Genomic DNA, 23,648 nt, shown 5'->3' with positions numbered 1-23,648 from the left:
TTCTCATTTTGAATCCCGTTCTGGCTCTTCCTCCCACCCTGTCTTTTTGTCTCTCTCTCTTCCGTCCTGTCACTATCTCACTCCTTTCTCATCTCTTCGTTTGGACCACCACCAACAGCGGCGGAGGGTAAAGTTGTCTTTTTTTTCTTTCTCTTTCTCTCTCTCTCCACCTCTAGATGCCCTCTTCCTCCTTTCTCCATGTTTGTCCAATGGACGCACATGACACTCGTCACCTCTCCATTCATCCTTCATAGCAGAGATAATAATTTGTCCGTCCTTCCGTTTCATTGTTCACCATGGAAGAGCTCTGACTCAGACACGACAAAACCAGTCGTTAACCTGTTCACAACTGAAAAACTGTCCAACGAATGGGTGATTGCGGATAAACGACAGAAGTTGACACACAATATATGCAGTGGACCTCTGCTATTAGGCACGGGCCAGTCCACGAATCGCGAAAAATCCGCATGTAATTGACGACCAATATCAATGCGTTGAATAAATAAATTCTTGAAAAACTGCCAATGAGCCATAGGGGTTGTTTCACCCCCGGAAAAAAAAAAAAAAAATTAAATGTATTGGGAAACTGAAGAGGTGAATCCACAGGTGCCAAACCGCGAGTATGCGGGGGTCCACTGTACAGCATGTGCACCATCTGGCCTCACATCTGTAAGACACGCACACGTGCTGCCAACCCTCAGGCACGCCCTCAACGACCTTTTGACCCTCTTGAGCTTTACACGGTCATTTGGAGTACATACACTAGGTTGACTTCATGCCAAAGAAATCACCACTTCAGCGTGCCTTTGTGAATTGGCAAAGGAAAGCAGCTGTGGGCTCAGTTGTTGGATTCAGTTGGAGGTTTTTTTTTTTTTCGTTTACTATCCTCATGTGTATTCCAAGAAAGCCCGTGTCAATTTTTGGCTGAGCATTTCATGCAGAGATGCTCGCTAAAATAACTTTGTCGGTGCAGAGGAGACCACAAGATTCCATGCAGACTGAACAATGCGCTGAAAACAACCGTTCTAGCGGTTGTTTAATTTTTGTCGACCGACGATTGTCGATTTCAGAATGAAAGGAGAGAGTTTGTCTTTTTTTTTGGGGCGTTACCGCCGAACAGATCCGCCTCCACTTGATTTGGACTTCTTTGTATTTTCATATTTTAATGACACGACGTAGGACTAAACTCTCTCTGCAAACTGCATTTGTGTCGAAGATAGAGTCCGGCATCACTTATACTTTGTAGCGTGACTCGGTATAAGTCGTGATCAATTGCATCATGGGAAAAAAAAGCAATGCATTTCAAATTTCAATGCAGCATGAGTATACCTTATTCACCGTTACTGTGCCGAAATGACTTTTGAGTCATCCTTATACAGCATTGAAATACATTGCAGACTTTTTTTTTTTTTGAAGAGGTTAAGCTGTAGCATGTACTGTCGTTGTACAATAGCCACTGAAGTGGGAGCATGTCGATAACGCCAACACTTGGGAATAGACTTCGGAATAGCACGGATGCATGTAGCGCTACGTATTTAACACGGCACAGTTACTCATTCGGAGCTAACTAGGACACAAATAACCACAAATTGTGTCTGCCTGCTGCTATTTGGGAGATGTGAGAGGGCTCCGTCGAAATGCACCTGCTGACTCTCCGAATGCTTTGTGCGTATGATTGTGTGGGCACATGCAGGGGGAGCAGCAAAGGGAAAGACATCAGCACCATCAAATCTCTGAGGGTGCTCAGAGTGCTGCGGCCACTTAAGACCATAAAGCGTCTTCCCAAACTCAAGGTGCGGTTTTAGTTTTGAAACCCTTCCGTCAGGCCTTGCTTTCCGGTTCGTATTCCGTCATATTAGAGTGAGACCGATGTCTTTCTCGCAACGCTCTCCCTTTTCAAACAGGCCGTTTTTGACTGCGTGGTGAACTCTCTGAAGAACGTCCTCAACATTCTGATCGTCTACCTGCTCTTCATGTTCATCTTCGCCGTGGTGGCCGTGCAGCTCTTCAAGGGACGCTTCTTTCACTGCAGTGATGAATCCAAAGAGTTTGAGCGTGACTGCAGGTAAGAAGATGCTTGTTGCGGTCCATGCGACTCACTTGGCCGGTAGGGCCCCGCAGAGTCGTTTGGCGACATGGTCATCTGAACAACAAAGACGTCAATTAAACGTGATGAGGGTCATCCACAATCAGCAAATATGAATGTTGAATTAAATTGAATTGAATACAACTTTATTGTCAAATGTGCTGTACGTAAGTGTAACATACAGCACATTTCTTCCCTCTCAAAATAAAACAAGAGGAGCCGCCGCGGGTGTCCGCGCCGCCATCAAAAGAAATTGTATTCTAGACATTACATTCTAGTTTAGGTTTTTTACTCACTTGAATTGTACAAATCCAATCCAATGACAACAAAGAGAAACTTCCGATTGACGATGTGCATTTGAAAGACGAGTCGAGTGCCTTGGTGTTAGCTGCATCTTATTTCCTCAGTTTCAAAACAAGTCAGCTAACATATCGTATTCTTGGCCTCGAATATTTCTTCTTCCGATATCGCTATGCACTTTTCCCAATCGCCATTTCAGAATCCTCACGCCGAGTGGCGGTAATGGAAACGGACGTGAAATGAACACGAGCGCGAATGCTGTCGTTTGTGCTTGTAGAGGCGAGTTTTTGGTGTACGGGCGCGATAATGAAGTGAAGGCACAGAAGCGGGAGTGGAAGAAGTACGATTTCCACTATGACAACGTGGCTTGGGCCCTGCTCACGCTCTTCACCGTCTCGACTGGGGAGGGTTGGCCGGAGTGAGTACACACCTGCCCGCTCGATCCCGAACGGCGACATCTAATCCCCGCCCCCTGGTCTTGTCTTTGTAAGGGTGCTGAAACATTCCGTGGACGCCACTTATGAGAATCAAGGCCCCAGCCCGGGGTACCGGATGGAGATGTCCATCTTTTATGTGGTGTATTTTGTCGTCTTCCCCTTTTTCTTTGTCAATATCTTCGTGGCTCTCATCATCATCACCTTCCAGGAGCAAGGAGACAAAATGATGGAGGATTATAGTTTAGAAAAGAATGAGGTGAGGAGCCGCGCGGGATGGCGGAAAAGGTTGCGGTCGCCGTCACGCCCCAAAAACGTCATCTTTCTCTTTTATATGTGTGCAGAGAGCTTGTATCGATTTTGCCATCAACGCCAAGCCTTTGACTCGCCACATGCCCAAGAACAAGCTCAGCTTTCAGTACCGCATGTGGGAGTTTGTGGTGTCGCCACCGTTCGAGTACACGATCATGGCGATGATTGCGCTCAACACGATTGTCCTGATGATGAAGGTAAACGATGACGCGATGATGCATCGTGGCGGCATCCACTTCCTGTATTTCTACGTCTGCGAGCCCTGAATTAGATTCCCTCCTTTCGCAGCTGCCGTCTGAATGTTTGTGTTTCTTTTAGTACGATGGAGCGTCAGACACCTACGAAGCCGTGTTAGCCAACCTCAACATCGTGTTTACTTCGCTGTTCTCCATGGAGTGTGTGCTCAAGATTATTGCCTTTGGAGTACTGGTGAGCGAGTGTGTGTCTTTCTCGGTGTGTCTGGATGATACCTTGGCAAAAAATTGGACAGGGTGTGAAATTTTTATACGAGATGAATATTTCCAATTGATGGCTTTTAATTTTATAGAACATGACGAAAAAAAAAGAGACATGCTTGCAAAATTGGGTCTTTCATTTTGTTACATCATTGCAATACGGAAATTATTTTTCCGGGTCTGAGAAAGCCCGCCCCAATTGTGAAGCTCAGTGTGACCAACGTATGTCGTAAAACATGTTCAACAGACCGATCTATGCCTTTACTGGCTGATGTTGAATCCATTTCAGTTACCTCAACACATTGCGTGCATCACCTCTGCAGTTCATCGATCTGTAGGCTCCGGCTCACCCGCAACCCTAACGAGGATAAGCGGTACAGAAAATGGCTGGACGGATGATCCGCAGAGTAGCTATCAGACTTATTATTACAACTTCCATCGTAGAGAGAACCAATGAATCCGTGGAAGGAAAACAATTTTATGGCACATTGAAAATGGGCCTCGTACTGCTTGATTGTACTTTCAAGGTACTCAGAGCGCTTTTGCGGCGGAAACCTCATTCGCCCGTCACATAATGACGAATGGAATACACTTTGGAGTCAGGGAACAGTTCATAAGACTCGGGAGGGGGTTCACTATCTTGCACAACGATACCCGGACAGGAGCTGAACTCACAATTTTACCTTTCGCCCGTCCTTTTCTCTTTCTCGCATGCAAAGTGTTTACGGGAAATGGCGAGCCAAGGAAGATGCTTTTCAAAAATAATGCCTGCGACCAGCTGCAAAAGACGATAGGAAGGCGCAGCGGTGGGGGAAGACTAATAGTTGAAAGGTATAAATATTGAGGTGACATAGTGGTGATAATTAGAGGCATTAGGGTGAATGACAGGTACTGTATGTGGTATAAAGAGGAGCGCGGATTATGAGAGCGGGAGGAGATTAAACCAGAGAGGATTTAAATCTCTGAGAATGGAGTCCAAAACAGGCAGACACTTTACGCAGCCCTCCAGACAAATAATATCCAGGGTGAGTGTGTCTCAAGGTGCTTTATTTTGATTGCCGCCTCCCTGCTTACGCGGCCCTCCGCCGGTCTAATGCACAGTTTGGCTGCAGGCAGCGATGCAGGAAGGCGAGGGAAGTCGTACGCCACTCAGCTCGGCCTCTCTTTCCCTGAAGAAATCCGTAATTGTGCGCACGTGTGGGACTTCAGCCTTTTAAGAAGGATTAATGCCAGCAATGACGTGTGGATGGGGTTTCATTAATTAGAGGCTGTCAAGCAGGAAACTTTTTCAAAAGTTTTCCGATGTCTCATTCTTCTTCTTAATTTTGTGTGTACTGTACGTGTGCTTAATGATTAGAGTGTGTGGTAATTTGATGGAGAACAACTTCCTGCATTTTATCTGCTGGAGTAGATCCAATGTGTCCTGACTGATGGCCCATTTGTCTCATCGCTTTTCTCACTCTCTCTCTCTCTTTCTCGCTCTCTCTCACTGGATTATTTTGAATTATATGTTCCTCCTCTTCCTCGGTAACACTTTTGCATGACTTCAACCTGCTAATTTAATTATATTGAACTGTTACTCTCCATCCTCCCTTTTTTTTTTCTTTCTCCATCTCTCTCGCTCTCTGCTGTTCATCCCGCTCACAGAATTATTTTAAAGATGCCTGGAACATTTTTGACTGCGTGACCGTTCTAGGAAGCATCACTGACATTCTGGTCACTGAACTTGGGGTAAGTAGTCAATTCTGACGCATTGCAAGAACAGCTATTAATATCAGCTGAGTTTCCGCGTACGTCTGTGGATTTGCACATCTGTCATATTGACAGAAAATAAGGACTCGGGCGAGTGCGTTTGGGTTAGGGGGTGGGGGGGGGGGGGGGAGGTGCAGTTGAGCCCTGTATTGTTCAGCCATGCACGAATATGTCTTGAAAGTCTTATATAATAGTCCCACTTGGTGGGACCTGGGGAGACCACACTCCTAGAAGTGTGGCACTGACAGCAAAGACAGAAGAATGCTGATGCCGCTGGATGCTGCCAGCATCTTCGGGCAACCTCATAGCCAATCAAATAATAAAATGAAAGCCCTGAAGCCTTGCAGTGCTTGCAGTGTTTGCAACTGTCAATGACTACGTTCGAACTCTATCGACATTCAAGTGCTTGAAGTCAAATTGAACCAATCTGCCTAAAAGTAGTCATTTGTTTACTTATGGGGAGTCGTCTAAAATGACAACATCAGATTGTGCTCCCGATGTAAATGTACAACATAGCCTCGGTGCAGTCAGCCATGACCTTATTCTCTATTATGTTGTTGGTGTACTGACTATTGATTTATTTCTTGTTTTTATCTTTTTTTTTTTTTTTTTTTACATGCTTTCATTAACTCTTCCACAAACTTAATGGCTATCTGCTGTAATCTACTTGGTCCCGCCCCGGTTCGGCCCCTGAACCTCACCCCGCCATCCGAATATCGACTTCCTGTGATCCCACCCAATCAAAATGCACTATGAATCATCTGTGTCCACCCATGATAACTGGCTCTGGTTGTGTCTTTGAAACAACCCCAAATCTCCCCCCCCCCCCCCCACCACCAATGCGCTGCTATAAACCATGTGTCTGCAACATCTACATGTAGATGGTTTGTAAAAATTTTGGTTGAACTTTTTGTCTGCATCCGCTTCGATGGCATGTCAGCTGCGCATGTTTTTTTTTCTCCAATCCTGAGCTCAAACCGTGAATTGAATGATGCTAATTCCTCTGCCACTCACTGTCTGAATTTAATTTCTTGACGATCCCATTCGTACTAAATATCCTTTACGAAGATGGGCGTGGTAAAGGATTTGAATTGTATCAACGCAAAATAGATTGTCACATCTATGCAGATGGGATGATTTTTTTGTGGAATGTATATTCTGACAGTCCAAAATTTAGACTGTGGCAGAGAGAAGCAATAGTGCACGTGACCCCTTTGCATGTCTCCTGCATGTGTTTTCGCAAGACTATCCACATTCAGCGTGTGGATAGAAACTGCACGCATGTGTCCATCGCTAGGAATCGAGAAGCCAATTGCTGAGCTTCCGTTCTTCGCCATTTGAAATGTTGCAAAAACATTGTCTAATTGTTGTTGAATTGTGTCGTAAAACTTCAAAACCAGATGTTCTTTAAAATGCGCTTCAACCATCCTTTCTCATTTTGGAGTCAATCCGAATGATGCCCCGAGCTTTGATGCCTTGCGCTCGTCACATCCGCATGCGATCGACGTGCCCCATGAAAAAAAAGCCTGCTGCCTCGCGAGAATTAGTGCATTTGGTTGTCTTTCCGAGCAAACGTTCTTTGCGTCCCTGCACTTTGAACTATCTGTACTCACCAGTCCGACCCACATTGACGATGAAACCCAATTTGGATGGAACGACGTAAATTTGCCACTCCTCTTTTTGTCTTGTACTGTTTGGTTGATGAAACGCTTGTTGGAGCCTTGCTGCATTTGGTTTGCGTTGCTTTTGGACTTGAGTTTGAAATCCCTCCCCCCTTTTACTTTGATCTTGTTTTACTCCTTTTACCTTCTTCTACGCCTCCCCAACCTCTCACCCGTCTCAACAGTCTTTTCTCCCCTTCTATGTCAATGGACCACGGCTAATTGAATTGTATACCTTCTCTCCCTGACGATGGCGCGGCTCCGCTGCAGAATAACTTCATCAACTTGAGTTTCCTGAGGCTGTTCAGGGCAGCTCGGCTCATCAAGCTGCTGAGGCAAGGAGAAACCATTCGCATCTTGCTCTGGACCTTCGTTCAGTCCTTCAAGGTCTGTCCTCAATCATCCTGCGTATCGTCCAAGCTCTGATGAATATTTGCATTTACCTGTGCGGACTCGAAAAACAATATTCATAATTCCACAGATAACGTCCGAGTGTGTTTGCAAAGTACGTACATTCCGATGCTTCAGTCTTTTTTTTTGTTTGTTTTTTGTCTGTCCTCAGGCTCTGCCTTATGTTTGCCTCCTCATTGCCATGCTCTTCTTCATCTATGCCATCATTGGGATGCAGGTATGTGGAGGCCGAACCTAAAACATAACGGGGATACATTAGGCATAGAAAGACCAGTTGGAAACGAATGATTGTTGGTTTTAAAAAATGGTGGCTCTTACTCTTGGGGCAAGCAGATATTGAAAAAGCTGTTTTGGGCCATTTATGCTCAGTAATTTGAAAAACAGGTGACATTTTCGGAAAAGTTCACTGGTTTCATATTTCATATTCTTGAAAAAAAATGCATCGCCAATTTCGGTGTTTCTCGTCAGATTTCTGTGTTAACAGGGATCATTTATCCAAAAGCACCAAAACCCCAAAAGAAAAGCGGCCCCATGATTGCCGATACTCTGTATTGGATGTGTCCACATAGCGGTCGTGTTCTCAGTGTCATCGCCTTTGCAGCTTTTCGGGAATATTGCGATTGAAGAAGACGGGGAGGGCGCCATCGACCAACACAACAACTTCAGGACCTTCGTTCAGGCTCTCATGTTGCTCTTCAGGTGCCATTCACGAGATGAGCTTCACGCCGTTTCGTTCTGAACGTGTTTGAGTTTGTTATTGCGTACATTTCAAGGAGCGCCACTGGAGAGGCGTGGCATGAGATCATGCTGGCGTGCCTGGGGGGTAAAGAATGCGACGAGCTGTCAGGGAATACAGAGCCAGAGTGCGGCAGCCAAGTGGCTTACCTTTACTTTGTCTCGTTCATCTTTTTCTGTTCATTTTTGGTGAGTTGACATCATCTTGCAATTTACGCTGGCTTTTGGACTTCCCTTCCCGAGCACGGGTGTGTTTGTGTGCAGATGCTGAATCTGTTTGTGGCCGTCATCATGGACAACTTTGAGTACTTGACCAGAGATTCTTCCATACTTGGACCTCACCACTTGGATGAGTATGTCAGGATCTGGGCCGAGTATGATCCTGCCGCCTGGTAAGTGGGAGCCCGAATGCACCACTGTGCACGCACATTAAGACTGCACATTTGCAAAGCGTCATGCAGCTACCTTGGATTGTATCCGTAAAGTCTCACAGATATTTTGCTTCTGTAAAAATGTTTAGCGCTTACTCGTAGATATGAAAGGTCTGGTTTTTCATGTTTCTTCTGCTTATTGTAACGGGATTGCTCACACAGGGGAAAGCAACGACAGCCCTGCTAATCTCAAGAATCCACTGCGCTTTTTTACGAGTATAAAATGTAAGAAAGTGTACAGCTGTGAGTGCTATCCACAAGTTATCGAGGTCTCCCACACTTGCTGGGATTTTTTTTTTTTTTCTGTCGCAACAATTCTATTCATTTGAAATTGATGTGCAGTCCAGTTGATTTGGAATCCGGCGTCATTAGTCATGACGAGATAAACTTGCTCGACTTTGAACGCCTGTTGAAATACACAAACCTATTTTGTTGCCGACTGTCTAACCGTTGTTCAGTGCAAGTAAGATGCACATACTGAAGGGTTGTGTGAAATACTTGAGGTAGCTGCACCCAAAGGTCAACCGCCAAGTGACTGTGTTTAATCAGCAATCGCTATTCGAGGCCTGCCACTGTTTTGGAGTTTTTTGCCAAAGGGGTTGTGAGAATAACCATAATCTGGTTATCTCACCCTGGCAACCATTCCCCTTCTACTCGTGTTCCTCCTCTCCTTATATGCAAGTTGTCCTTAAAAAGCCCTCAAATCCAATCCCAAATCCTCCCCCGTGGTATCTGAATACAGCCAAAAACTTACCGCGGCAAAGTCCATATTTGTTTCCAAGGACTGCTTTGTCTTCGTCTACAGTATGAGCATCGACTGTAGACATGCTAAGTTTCATGGCATCTGTATTCCAATATGTGTGTGGTTGTTACTCATGTTGTCCGATTGTAGACCGCACATACAAAAAAATACAAAGTGGATGTTAGACTGTCAGTTTAGCTGGGAAATGACCACTTGTACAGTGCTCCATTGTGGAGCTATAGCGCTAAACAGTATTTTACCATTTACAATTTTCAGATTTTTTGGGGGGGCACAACCAAAATGGCTTCATGTGACACGCTTTGGAGAAAAGTATAACTCGCCCCTTTCCTACTATATAAGACTGCTATGTAGACTATATACTTGAGCAACTTCGTTCATATCAGCAGTTACCTGGCCAATTGTACAGCTAGCTAGCTAGCTAGCTAGCTAGTATGCCTACACCCACGTAAAGTTCCTTCAGAATAGTCAACTGGTGTGGCTGCGAGTGTGTATTTAAGACTTTAAGAGCAGCTTACCTTCATAAAACATCAATACAGCGAACCAAAGTTTTTAAGTCCAGTATGGAGCAGAAACAAACAGACAGAAACAACTATGCTAGATATCTTACTCTGCTATACCTGGTGTAGCACTTCCTAGCCTGCTCGTAATGCCACCAGTGCACACAAGTAACAGGTGCTATCAAATCTGGGTTCCCAAAGTAAATCTATGTTCTAATCACGAACAAATAGTTGATGGTTGAACCTATGTTTAAGAGGGAGGCGTTATTAAACACAGGCAGCTATTAAGTGGTTTGCTGTTTGCCACCTGTGATTGTCGTCGTTTAGCAACAGCTTAATTAAAGCGTCTGCACATCCATTGTGTGAAAACAGTAGTTTTAAATAAAAATGGTATTTTGCCAGTGCTTGGGATCACATTTAACAGTGTGTAGCATGCAGTACTTTGTGTTGTTTATATTTTTTTGTGTCAAAGTACTAACTGCATTCCTGCGATGGTGATCTCAATTTAGCTGCCAGTATTTTTTATTTTTACAGTAAACATATTGCAAAGTATGTTCAAATACTGTGTGAAACTTGTGCTCTTCCTCCCAATGTTTTTCTCTTCTTTATAAGTGTTTGTTTGTGTGTTCTCCTGTGCGTGAGCGTCTCCTAACTCCCCTGTATTCTTCTTGCAGCGGGCGCATTCATTATAAGGACATGTACAGTTTATTGCGAGTTATCGACCCGCCTCTCGGCTTAGGCAAGAAATGCCCCCATAGGGTGGCCTGCAAGGTTTGACTCCCATTCAAACAAAATCTCTCAAGCACACTTGCTAGCCACAGCATCCAGGAATGGAATGAATGCTGCTTTATTGTTTTTTTTAAAATTATTATTATTTTCAAGGTGGTTTCCTTTTCATTTCAGTTTATATATCTACTTTTTCCACCATTATCAACTTTGCATTCTGAAATGCCGAGAGAATGTGCGGGACAATGCAGATACCCAAAGACGCATGTGAAATGCTCAAAGTGTCACATCATACAAAAAAAGGCGGATACTATATATCGTAAAATGGCTCCTTCTTTATTCCTATGTTTCATTTTGTTGTTTTTCGGCTACAATATGGCAAACTACGGTGGCCCACTGTAATGTTGCATTGTTCTTAGTTTTGGGGGGGTTTGGGGAAAGACAGAAACTGCATTGACACCCCTCCTCCTCCCCTTCCTCCCCGTGTGAGCAGGAGTGGCTTGGTGCCTGCTGTCAAGCTCTGTCCTGCTCCTCTGTGCAAACACACACACATACACGTACAACACAGACATGCTCACCAAAGTGCTCTCAGAATAATCTAATTGGAAATGGTTCCAAAAGTTACATAGTGTGGTGACAACATTTCAACCACTAGATTTGTCGCAGAGCCATAGCAGAGATTGCTGACACCCAACACTCACTTCTCCTGCCGCATTGTGTTGAAAGCAAACATCACAGGCACACCATCTCTTTCATTTTACAATAGTTTCACATAAACGGACTGTATATATATTGCCAAGTCGCGTCGCTAAATGTTCACGGAGCTAGCATGTACTCGTTTCCCACTGAGTATCCGAGACCCAGCTTTCGCCCCAAGTAAGCTGGTATCTGCTCCACTTTCACCCCCGGACAAAATCGCCATCTGGGAATGGATGGATGGAAAATATTAAAGCGTGGTTGGCATGTGCTGAAAATGTTCTCACATGTCACATGTCGTTCGCATTTAAATTGCTTAGATTTGAGAGGAAGCTGGTTCAAGCGAACCATGTCTTTTCTGATTACTTATGGAATGAAATGGAAATCCTGCTAGACTTTCAAGAGTATCCTTCACATATGCAGCACATCACATTCATACGTGTCTTTTGATACCAAAGCAGATGATTGAATGTCTTTTTTGGCACGATCAATAGCATGTAAGTGTCTAGCTCAGAGAGAAGCCTCATGAAGGCCACTGTGTCTTCAAATCAGCCCAATAACCTTGTCTTTCTTTTGTTTTGTTTTTTTCTTTTGGTATTTCTCTCACTCTCCTTCACACCACGGCTAACTTGATCCACCTTTCTAAACACCCACCCCTCTGTCTCTTTCTCCTTGCTTTCCTCCATCCCTTCTACCTCTTGGTTAACGAATTGGTGGCACTGGCTGATGGTGCAGTGGCAGAATCAGTTGCAGGCAAATGTATGACATGCTGAGGCACATGTGTCCTCCACTAGGCCTCGGGAAGAGGTGTCCAGCACGGGTGGCCTACAAGGTTAGAGAGGACCCCACCCCGAGTCTCCAATAGGGGATAAAAGGGTGTGGGCAAGGGTGGGGCTTTAGAAGGTGCTAGTAAGATGTCAACATGGTGTCATCTTGACTGCTGTTGTTTGTTTGGTTATACTGAACTATTTTTTTTTTCTTTCTGTTTTGTGGAAAGTGGGGGTGGGCCGGTCATTGTTGTGGTCATTGTGTGGCAGTGTGGAACTTTTGGGTGGAGGTAGGAAGACAAATAGGGTGAGATGGGGTGAGACAGGGGATGCTTATCCACAGGAAGGAACGAAAGGAGGGACCTTCTCAGCTCGTTTGCACCATGTAGCTTCCGCCGCCCAAGCTCACCGTATACAATTTGCACTTGTAAAGAACCGTGTACGGAAGGGCGCATAGATTATATGAACAAAAGTATCGCAATACCACCATCAACCCCCCCCCCCCTCCCCCCGCAGAGACACACATCACACATACACACAGCATGCATGTGCAGCAGTGCTTGGAAAGTCCGCGAGACTTCTGTCGTCTGACTCGTTCCTTCCTGTGGATGGGGCAAGCGCATTCACACATACACGCAAATGCAAAGAAGGAGGTCACGCGCACCCACACAGAGACAGTATGTGTTCTTTGCTATGGTAGAGAGAGCAGAAGGGCTTGTGTCAGTGATGTGTTTTCCTCCGAGAGCCTTTGGTTGCCATATAGAAGCAGTTCTTTTTCTCTCACCCTTCATGTAGCAGCGCCGAGCCCCCAAGCTGCCTCTTTTCTTTTTTTTTTTCCTATCTGCAAGTCCAATCTTCTCTTTGTCCTTTGGTTCTGTCGTCAATGCAGTTCTATTCTGTTTCCAGCCCCCCTCCCACCTCCTCCTTCTGCTCCTCCACATCTCTGCATAACCCCTCCCAGCACTCAAACCTCACCTGCCCTCTGCATGGCCCATTTGCACGACTGCCATTTCCATGAACGCGCCACCCCAAATAATCCGCACACACACGCATTTGATGTCGGAATAGAAATACACAAGAAGTCAAAGTTAACCTGACTATGATAACATTCGACCACTGATCAATGTCATCATTCCACTGGAAAAAGGAGATGACTTCATGACCGGCATACATCTAACACCGTCATCCATCACACCTGGGCTTAACAGCGTCATGCAGAGATCGAAATGTTATTTCCCAGGGGCTAGTTGGATATCAAATGTGAACTCGAAACCACGGTCACTGACATTCACAAACTGATTGGCTAAAATGTGACAATATTGCAAATGGCGGATTGTCAAAAAGCCATCCGAATGCGATGACATTTACAGAGCAATGTCAAATCTGAACAACCAACAGCTCGGAATGTTGGATTTGATCCGATTCGTCGGAAGCGATGAATTCACGGTGGCGCTATTGGAACCAGTTTCATGCAGTCACTTTTGTTGTCAATTCCCTTTGTTATCTTTCTGTTTACGCCTGCCAAATTATCCACGTAAAGCCTCCTCCCTGAACTACTCCTTGGACCCCCAAACTTTCCCTGCTCAATAATGCTAATATCCCTTGCAACATTTGAATTTCCACGACGGGCCCAATGGAAACCCTGTCACCTTTCAGCTGGTCCACTTCCACACAAAACGACGACGCATAACGGACAGCGCAGTTGAATTTCTCAGTCTTGACAGGAGACTGCAGGGTCTTCAGGCAGGACCGCTTTCCGACTGACACAGCCAACTGTTGCTTACTTCTTTTGCTTTCCCCTGATCATTTGTACTCACTTTCTCTATCTGCATATACTAACTCTCGCCCTACTAACATTTGTTCCTCTCCATCATCTCTTTTGGCTTTAGCGCCCCCCCCCACCCCCGACCCCGCCCCTTGACTGCTGTATCGTTTTCCCCACATGACATTTAAGACTCATGACACATCTTTGCCTTCTGGCAGTATTCTTGTCATATTTTCTTTTTTTTTCACCTTTTCCGCAGAATGCTGCTCTCTCTCACCTATTAACCCTCAAAGTCTGTCTTCATTTATCCACACACATAGGACCCCCCCCCCCCCAAAGATTGACTAAAAGAGCCCCTTGCTCAATCATCCCAGCTTAGCGACAAGTTCTACACATCTTCAAAAATTTTCCTTCAAACAGCTGCTACATTAAAACAGCGCACAAACTCATTTTAATGTTGCCCCACATGGGATGCTTTCTGTGTACGGCTGCGCAGCTGCTTGTCCCGTGAGGCGTACTGTTCGTGCATTGCATGCTTGCATGGGGGGTGGGAAACTGGTGAGTGAGGAGTTGACATTTATTTATTTATTTATTTATTTATTTTTAATATACTCGCGATAGAGTGATGAAGGAGAAGGCATAGCAGTGGGGGGGGGGGGGGGGGGGGGGGGGTTGCATGGTTTGCTGCATGTCTGGGTGGTTGCCGTCTTCCTGTTACCAAACACACACAAAGTGATTGTCGTGTGAGTTGGTGTTTGTCTCTGACCGTTTACAAGCCAACAAGGCCTTTAAAGGAATGAACCAATAAGCAAAAAAACAAAGTGTGTGCCCCCCCCCTTACCAAAAGATGTCTCACGCTTGATTTTGGTTTATTGGTTCAGAACGGGTCTCTTGTTGTGAGCCTCCAATCCCCAATGTCGGAGCTGTGGGTAACCAAAGTCACTGTGTCTCCAATTGTTGGCTTTACCGTTCAGCATCACTGGGCTGCCCGACCTCTGAGGACTAATATGATCTTCGCAAGTTATTTTATATCACAATTGTGGCCTTTCGTGACAGTCAAGCTATTGGATTTGAAGTTTCCCATATTTGGGTCAAACTTATACCAGGTGCTTATGCACAGCTCCTTCACGCCACCTTTTAGCCCCTCCCCAATCCCCAACCCACTTTGTCACTTGGAGGTTCCACAAACGATCCCACCCGTATTTGTTTCTCAATGTGATTGACCCTCCCCACAGAGACTCCTTCGCATGGATCTGCCCGTGGCGGACGACAACACGGTCCACTTTAACTCCACCCTCATGGCTTTGATCCGCACAGCCCTGGACATCAAAATCGCCAAGATTTCTGAAGGTGAACCATCCCTCTTACTTTCGCAGAAACGGTTGTTCGCAACTCCAAAACGGCAACGTAATATATAATCCCTGTAATTCCGTTTAACAGATTTCACCATGCGTTGTAATTTATAGCTATGACGTTTCAGGGAAAAAAAAATCCACCAGTTACTGAACCTTATTGGTATTATAATTTTGTCACTATTATGAAAACTTCATGCGCTAGAGAAAAGACAAAAAGCAAATTAGGAATGAGTGCAAAAAAATAATAATAATCCTGGGGAAAACTCTACTGGTATCTGATGAAAACAAATTGTTGACCAGTGTTAGCATAGGATACATTTTGGTGGTCTCATTTGTGAAATTGATGTTTTAGATTTGGTCATAACAAGTACAATTTTATATACAGCAATTAGTGGGTCCTTCACACCTAATCATGGCACATTTCTTCCTGTTTCTGTATTGTCTTCTTGGGGTGAATGCGCATTCGTGGCTGTGTATGTCTGCGTCTCTGTATTTGTTCTGTCTGCATGTTTGGGCCAGGTGGTATTGACAAGCACCAGATGGATGCCGAGCTGAGGAAAGAGATGATGGCAATCTGGCCCAATCTCTCCCAGAAGCATCTGGACTTGCTGGTTACTCCCCACAAGTGTAAGTTGCAGTGCACAAGGGCGCGCGACGCGGGCCCGGCCGCAGCCGACTTCTCCGACGTTGTTTCTCTTCCACGCCACCTGAGGATCGCTTCTTTCTGCCAGTCTCTCTCTTCACCGCCGCACCCTCTGATACAGCCATGACCGAAAAGTGCGCGCACACGAACTCGGCGACCAACGCCGCGGCCTAAAATCAGAGGGTGCCTTCCTATAGAGCAACTCTCTATAGATGTCTTTTCACTACAGGGCCAGTCAGAGTTGTGCATATCTAGAAAACGGAACAATATGGTTCTCCCCTTCTATTGATTGATGAAATGTGAAGCTAAAGTAGGCCTACTATTCTTGCCGTTTGTTTAATGCATGATGTTGATCAATATACAGCGATGCCTTGAGATATAAGTGATAATTCTTCAGAACGAAATGAATTAAAAGTTGTGTATTTAAAAGAACGTGACTTTACTCTCAAGTCTCCTATCGCAATGCCAATGCAGGGCAGGAAACACCTTAGACAGGCTAACGCATGGCATTGAAGATATGGCGTTAGAACGCTTTAAGCAACAGATATTTGAACGCTAATGGTGGAGAAACCGATGTAGACGGGCAGTAGCCTATAACAAAATTCAGAGTCACAAGCATATATTCGATTGGGTGATGACTGTATTATACTGCCCCCGGTGGCCAAATCACACAGAACAGAAGAAGCTATCTTGAAATGTTCATGATGCATAATTTTAATTGGAATTGTTTACATTCAATTAAATTAGATTCCCATGTTTTTATAAAGTACAATATTATGCAGTGCTAGTTTTCTTTGCACATGAAAAAAATTACTTGATTTTGGGGGGAGGCTCAAATGGTTTAAAGGCATTGACATTCATTTTAATGAGGAAAGTTGAGAGAAGATATGGCTGTTTGGAGGCACGAGTGCGGTCCCGGAATGACTTAAACTCTTTTCTCAAGGCACCGCTGTAGTTCCAATACCAAGAAAAGTAAAAACAAAACCCCAAGTCCAAAGGCTCAGTCTCAACTTTTACTACTTTGTATAGCACATCACAAGGCTATGATGCGGCTAACTGCTGGGAAAAAAAAAAAAAAAAGATCTGCCTGTGAAAAGACATTTTTGCTCAATGTCCGTGTATGTGCATATGTGGCGTGTGTGAAAGTACCTGTGCCTTTGTTGGTGTGCACGCCTCACCCTTCTCTCCCATGCCTGGCGCTCAGGGTCCATACCAAAGGGTCTAATCTTGCAGGGTAACTTGTCATTCTCTCAGCAGCGACAGACCTGACAGTTGGCAAAATCTACGCTGCCATGATGATCATGGAGTACTACCGGCAGAGCAAGACCAAGCGTTCGCAAGCGCTCCGCGATGAGCAGGTAATGCATGTCTCGAGCAAGGCCCGGCTTCTGAGCCGTCAGAAGGCGATCATCACCGAGTGTGTTCATGTTCACGCGCACACACACACACATACACACGCATTGGCTGGGTCTACAGTATGTGCTGAGGTGGATTAAAATTTAAAAAAAAAAAGGGAAAAGGCCATATGAGATTTGGTTGTATTTCTGTCTTATTGCGAAATTATTTACAGTCAGCTCCAAAAATATGGCTGCATCGACACCATTGTCATCTTTTTAGCTGGAAACACACCGCCAAAATGAATTTGAGATCAAACAAGATGTGCTTTAACATCAGGCGAACGGTTGATAGGAATTAAAAGATATTTTTGGTTTAATTTCAAGTGTCTTTTGGTGGTGTTTGGAGCCCAAAAAAAATGAGAACTGTGTCAGCGTTCCAATATTTATGGACTTGACTTAATGTTATTGAGCAACCTTTTAAAGGGGCGTTCTTGTAGAAATAACAGTGCTGCCATCTGCTGCTTTAAAGGTGTCCTCTCTCCGTTTAGTGTCCTACATTGAGGTAGTTTAGTTTCTTGGTGGGTGGGGGGGGGGTGTTATTGGGGGTCAGGGGGCTCAGTGACAGAACGTCTCTGAATTCACACACAATTTCTTCAGACAGTTTTACTTATAAATATCAACTGTGTCACAGAGGATTTCATTTTCCCCGGATGGAACTTGAGCCCGATACAACAACTTTTGTACTTCGGCCGTATTTTCAAAGCATACTTCTAAAACAGCCTCCTCCAAACAGGCTCTTTTGGGCTATTTTTAATCGGTTCATTTAATGTTGCTTACTATACTGCACGACCACAAATACAGTCTATACTCAGCATACTCTTCCTCCGCCCTCGTCGGTTTATTTGTTTTTTAATCAAGAGTTACTGTATAGGCTCGCCTTGTATGGGTGAATGTATTTTTTCATCTTGCATCTTCACGTTCTAATAATACGTCTGAAACATGAACACGTATCCCTATACCATGCACCCCCCCCCCCCCCTTCACCCCCACCCGTCCCTCCATGGTCAATTCCTCCTATTCATCCTTTCCTTATTATTTTGACTTGTGCCCACAGCTCTGCCTTGGTATGTAACGCATCATCGGCAACATGCCTGGTAGTTGTTTTACTTTTGGTATAATGACTGAGGTGCCTTGTGTCATGAACCCACTGGAGACATTTTGTCCACAAAGGCATGGTTGGATGCCAGCAGCCCCCACCCCTCTGGTCCTGCTTCGCTCCTTTCCATGCCCCATTTCCCTGTCGGTCTGCCTGATAGCCGGCGATGGCCATGTCGTATATCTTACGCAGAATCGAACGCCATTACTGTTTCAGCGCGTGGAACCGCCTTCCCCCACCCAAGACGGGGGTCCGGGCCTCAACAATGCCCTCCCTCCACCTGAGACAACCGAGACAATGAGCAACCTGTGAGTCTGGAACTCTGACCGGGTGTGAAGGAAGATACGTGTACATTTGCGTTTGATTAGCGTGCATTTGTGTGACAGCCCGGTGGAAGGGGGGGTGCCGGAGAGCCAGTCCTGGGTCACAGCTCGTGCTCAGGAGATGTCCCAAAAGGTCGGGAGCTGGAGCCCTGAAGATGGCCTGGGAAGCATGACCACGTCGCAGGTAGAAAGCGCACGCGCGCTCACTCATGCGAGCAGGATTACACCCACATACAAAACACATTCAAATTCCCAGGGTTTTTTTTCTTTGTGGAAATCATGCCCTGGTTTTATCAGTTAAGATTTTTAGGGGGTTGTAAAAAAATATATCTATTAAACATGCTTTTTTTTTTTTAACCCTTTCAGGGACAGCAGTTACTACAGTGGACAGCTTATCATGTGATCAGGTTACAGGGTGCACGAAAGGGTTAATCAAGGGTCCACTCAAGAGTGCGGGTTGCGGGTGGCCACTTCCCTGTTCTAGATTGTGAAAGTCTACCTGATGAAGCGAGTACCCTCGAAACTAGAATTAGGAAGGTTGGAAATGGCAAAGCTCGTCATTGTGCTCATCTGATCCTCCCATTGACCGCATGCCTGCGTACGACCGACCCCTTGATTCTCTGCCTCTGTGGATAGCAAGCCCCCCCCCCATCCCCCAAGATGTCCTGGCAGCCAGTCACAACATCTCCTGCTCTCGTGCTCTGTTTACAGACGGTAGAGATGAGAGAGATGGGGCAGGATGGTTACTCGGATACTGAGCACTTTCCACCAATGGAAGGCCACGGCAGGGCCGCTTCCATGCCTCGCCTACCAGGCGACAACCAAGTGAGCAGCATTGTCACCTCTCCAACCTTCGACCTTCTGTTTCCCCTCCTCATTTTGTCTCCCCCCCCACCCCCCCCCCACCCTGCTCATTTTGTATTTTGTCTGATCCTACAGGTCTTTGCTAAATGATTCATTGCTGTGGTTCATAGCAGACGCTGACCCTCATCAAACATTTGAAATGAATTTGATCAAACGAGACCAAACGTCATCTGGCTTCAGCAAGGAATATTTTTTTTTTGCAGTGATGTTGATTTCTGAGTCTAAAGAACCATAGCAAGGCAAAGTTCAAAACCTTTACGGTCGCTCTTTACTACTTCTCCGGTTGTGTCTTCTCTTCCTCCCCTCTCATCGCTCGCATGTCCCTCTTTTCATCCTCATCCATTTTTGTCTCGTTCCACAGTAATGAGTGCTCTGGTTGTCAACGCGCAAAAAAAGCGTCAAGAGAGACACAATGTGCACCGACTGAACGCATATTCATAGGCGGGCCCACTTTTATTAACTTTGTTGCTGTTACTATGGCTCTACTAAACTTCAAATTTGATTTTTGTCCCTTCCGGCTGAAGGTTGAGAGTACTTTTGATGAATTTGGAAGAGTTTCTCTTGCCCCTAACTAGCATGCGTTACGCGTGTGCGTGTTTGAGTTCACCCCGCTTCTGTCCAACTGTCGTACCGTGAGTGTGTGTGTGTGTGTGTATGTGCCTATCCTGTACGTATATTTTACCATTGCTTTTGTGCCCATGGCGTTGATTGTGCATTTTCTCTGCGACTGTCTATAAATCACTGTTTTCACGTCTTTCACCTGCCGCGCGTGGTAAGTGTTTCTCCTCCTTCACTGCTGCTTGAGTGCCTAATTAGTCCTTCTTCCCGTGTCTTTTTGAGCGACGCTATTGCCCACTTTCTTTATTCTCCTCCATTGTGAATCTATTCATCTTTATTATTGGTCTCCCGTCACCCGTGCTCGTCTGTTGTCCTGGTTCTGCTTCATTCGTGGCTGTGTGTGTGCGTGTGTGTGTGTGTGTGTGTGTGCGTGTGTGTGTGCGCGTGTGTTTTTTCTGTGCTCACACAGAAGCGGAGGAAGGGAAAGCAGCGTGGCAGTCACCTCAGTGTATGTACCCTGTCTTCCCTGTCCGCCCCCCCCCCACCCCGCTCTTGTCATCTCTTCTCTGTCGCTCTGACTTGCTCTTAAAACGCATTCCCACCAAGCAGTTCAATTTGGTTCTCTTTTCGGAATAGTAGGAAGTTGTTTGCATTTCCACATGGTGAAGAGTACCGTTCGATATGAATAGTTTTGAGCGAGACACTCTGAAGTCCATGAATTGGTAGATAGAGACTCAAACAAAAATGGTCTGAAGAATTCTTGAACTAAGCTCATCTTAAGTGAACAGACACTAAGAACAATAGCCACGACCAAATACTGTAAATATGACCAGAATTTTTTTTTCGGGGGGCGGGGGGGTCAACGGTCATTTTCACGTCACCTCTTGTCGTAAAAAATTGTGCCACATACTGACTGGTGGGACCTCTAGCGTCTCTTTCTGGTCACTCTTTGTCAGTGTGCTTGCCATGAATGTGATTCTTTCTTTTCTTTTTTTTGTCTCCATTCATACCTGCCTACTTGCATGCAAATTGATATCGACTGTAAGCGGCTGTCTGTTCATGGGAGCCTGTTTGTGTGTGTGTGTGTGTGTGTGTGTGAAATGAGGAGAGATGTCAGAGGAATGACGCGAATGGAAATGTTGGGATTGTCAGTGCCCACCACTCCCTTGGAGGTCAGATCATATGGTGCTTAACGTATACGTACACTATCTGGACAACATTTTTTACTTCATGAACTCATTCATCGATTTGGAAGATTCTTTGCTTGCGACTTGACAACCGCTGGAGAAAGCCTTCCGTTCCGCTATGACGTGGCTGGGTTGACTTTGGTATGGCAGAACACGACATCAAGCACCTTAAAACGATATAATGCTATTCTAATGTCGTCATTTGTCCGTTGCTTAGTATGGAACGCCAGCAGCAGTGATGTCATGAATGGCGGGCCTGATTAGTGTTGGAAAAAAGCAAAACTATATTTCATTGGACTGACTTGAGTGATTAGAGAGCATGGAATGAGTGACCGATTCTGTACACAGCCCAAGTCGCTATTTTTAATTTCCACTCCCCGTTAAGTGTCCTCAGCAGGTCTCCCCAATACTTTTGTCCATATAGTGTACTTAGCATACCAAATTTGTAGTCGACTTAGGCACCATTGGCTCTCTCCTACTGTCTTGATCGACACGTCGAGTACTCGGGGAAAGCCCGCATGGCCGGAGCAAAGCAGAGTACGATGTACAAAGCAGGAACACGCCCTGGAGGTTCCTACCGCCTGGAATGTGCCTTGCTCATGAGGGTTATGGGAAACGAGGACGGAGTAATGATGCAAGTCACACTGACCCTTCAATACCCTTTTTTTAAAGAACTTACAGAAGCATGAAGGCATGGCTGTTTGCCATCATCTCAAATTTTCTTTGTCTTTTTGATATTTGTCGCATTCCTTCCCACCGAGCTTTTTGCAATGCTAAGAAGATCTTTGTAATGATGCAAGGGGAAAATTGTAGCCGGTTGTGAATTAAGTTTAAGAAAAAAAATAAGAAATCAAGGTCAAACACGTGCAAACGCACAATCGCGCTCAAGATTCAACACCGAAAATGAATCTCTCAGCATGCGTCCCTCCTTGTTTCTCCCGCAGGCCATCGGTGACAACAGCCCCATGAAGCGCTCGGCCTCATCGTTAGGTCACAGTAGGTCAGGACGCGGCAGCAGAGACAAAGGAGGCCCCGATGGCTACAATATGGAGCGCGTTATACCCGAGGAAGGTCGTGCTTCCAGGCACGGGCACAGGAGAAAAGAGCGCAGCCATCGTGCCTCCGAGAGGTCGCTGAGTCGCTACGCGGAAGCGGATGCAGGTTGGAGGCGTCCCAGACACGCGCAAACACACACACCTCGTCATTCACAACATTTGCATAAGATGGTTGAAAAGTAACCAAAAAAGTAACTAAACACCCGGACCGGTATTTCAGGCCATACAGAATCTAATTATGATGCAACCCCCTATTCCCCCCCAAAAAACACAGTTTTATGTTAAACTCTCATTTCCATCAACTACTGTATAGACAGAATTTGTTGCTGTACTAATGCTCTGCTGTCGGGTTTGGGCACAGACACTCAGTCCGGTGACCTGATGTCCAGGGACAGGGATCGGGATCGGGATCGGGATCGAGATCGTGGCCGGTCCAAAGACCGCAAGCACCATCACCATCATCACCACCATCACGGCTCGGTGGACAAAGAGCGTTACGCGGCGGAGCGTGGCGGCGAGTACGGCCGCAAGCATTCTCGCGACAGAGAGCCCGACCGGGAGAGGGAAAGGGAGCGAGACCCGCGGTGGTCGCGATCCCCCAGCGAGGGTCGCGATTGCATCACACACAGACAGGTGGGCTTCCGGGTATTTGAATGATCAGAGTCGGGATTGCCTCACGTTAAGCACAGTGAGGGTAAAACGTGAGCTGCTGCACAATCTCAGTCGGTGTGCGGATACACAAAAATATGCAATGGTCAATATTTGATCATTAAGGTGTCATGACGACGGTTGTTTGCTCCAGCCTTTGAATTGTGCTGGTGCTCGAATGTCGTATCTGGTGGATGGATGTTACCAAGATATGAATCAACGTGAATTTATGTGAACAACTGAACAAATATGCACACGGTCGTGTATATTTGTCCACTGGAATGCCGTATTCAATTTCCTCTCCCTCACTCACTTTTCCTCCATTCCAACTGGAAGTTCACAGTGCCTGAGCACACATGATCCACAGACATGCCGTAATGTGGCGTGCAGTGAGGGGAGGCAGGTGAGGCTGTGCCTCGCCTGTCATCACAAGTATTAATATTTGTCCGCTGGACTATGATTTCGGTGTCGTTCTTCATCTATTTTGACCATTTCATAGTCAAAATCGCCGTGCGATGCTACAAGCTGTCATTTCTCGCCCTGAAAACGGAGGCTTTCATTTCAGTCAGTGCCTCCCCAACCCCAATACAACTCTCACTGCACGTCACTGATATAAGGTTGCACAGTACAAGTGATAAGATGTGTGTACCGTCCTTGCATTTATAGATAAATACGTATTGATTCTGTGCCACAAAGGATGCTCTGGAAATCAACCCTGTTCCTCCTCTTCT

At 45.7% G+C, this 23,648-nt stretch overlaps 1 protein-coding gene across 9 annotated transcripts in view; it reads left to right on the top strand.

The window, feature by feature from the left end:
• Nucleotides 1–23,648, top strand: part of cacna1aa (calcium channel, voltage-dependent, P/Q type, alpha 1A subunit, a) — a 58,483-nt gene that overhangs the window by 29,622 nt on the left and 5,213 nt on the right. For 3 of the 9 annotated variants that reach the window (XM_086132789.1, XM_086132795.1, XM_086132797.1), the window contains 22 exons: nucleotides 1,694–1,793; nucleotides 1,905–2,065; nucleotides 2,664–2,804; nucleotides 2,878–3,079; nucleotides 3,165–3,329; nucleotides 3,451–3,561; nucleotides 5,235–5,318; nucleotides 7,271–7,387; nucleotides 7,563–7,628; nucleotides 8,013–8,110; nucleotides 8,185–8,335; nucleotides 8,411–8,538; nucleotides 10,512–10,608; nucleotides 15,027–15,141; nucleotides 15,666–15,773; nucleotides 17,044–17,147; nucleotides 18,475–18,590; nucleotides 18,669–18,789; nucleotides 19,317–19,430; nucleotides 20,497–20,535; nucleotides 22,159–22,375; nucleotides 22,631–22,902. In XM_086132789.1, the coding sequence (XP_085988915.1) occupies nucleotides 1,694–1,793; nucleotides 1,905–2,065; nucleotides 2,664–2,804; nucleotides 2,878–3,079; nucleotides 3,165–3,329; nucleotides 3,451–3,561; nucleotides 5,235–5,318; nucleotides 7,271–7,387; nucleotides 7,563–7,628; nucleotides 8,013–8,110; nucleotides 8,185–8,335; nucleotides 8,411–8,538; nucleotides 10,512–10,608; nucleotides 15,027–15,141; nucleotides 15,666–15,773; nucleotides 17,044–17,147; nucleotides 18,475–18,590; nucleotides 18,669–18,789; nucleotides 19,317–19,430; nucleotides 20,497–20,535; nucleotides 22,159–22,375; nucleotides 22,631–22,902 (2,827 nt within the window). Of the gene's footprint in view, nucleotides 1–1,693; nucleotides 1,794–1,904; nucleotides 2,066–2,663; nucleotides 2,805–2,877; nucleotides 3,080–3,164; nucleotides 3,330–3,450; nucleotides 3,562–5,234; nucleotides 5,319–7,270; nucleotides 7,388–7,562; nucleotides 7,629–8,012; nucleotides 8,111–8,184; nucleotides 8,336–8,410; nucleotides 8,539–10,511; nucleotides 10,609–15,026; nucleotides 15,142–15,665; nucleotides 15,774–17,043; nucleotides 17,148–18,474; nucleotides 18,591–18,668; nucleotides 18,790–19,316; nucleotides 19,431–20,246; nucleotides 20,536–22,158; nucleotides 22,376–22,630; nucleotides 22,903–23,648 lie in introns of those variants that run through there. The other 6 variants (XM_086132792.1, XM_086132790.1, XM_086132791.1 and 3 more) reach the window with 6 other exon arrangements.

This window comes from Hippocampus guttulatus, chromosome 16 (genome assembly GCF_054856545.1).
Source record: "Hippocampus guttulatus isolate MCC_2025c chromosome 16, RoL_Hgut_1.0, whole genome shotgun sequence".
NCBI lineage: Eukaryota > Metazoa > Chordata > Actinopteri > Syngnathiformes > Syngnathidae > Hippocampus > Hippocampus guttulatus.
The sequence above is the reverse complement of the archived record's forward strand: the minus strand, read 5'-3'. Positions and strand labels throughout refer to the sequence as shown.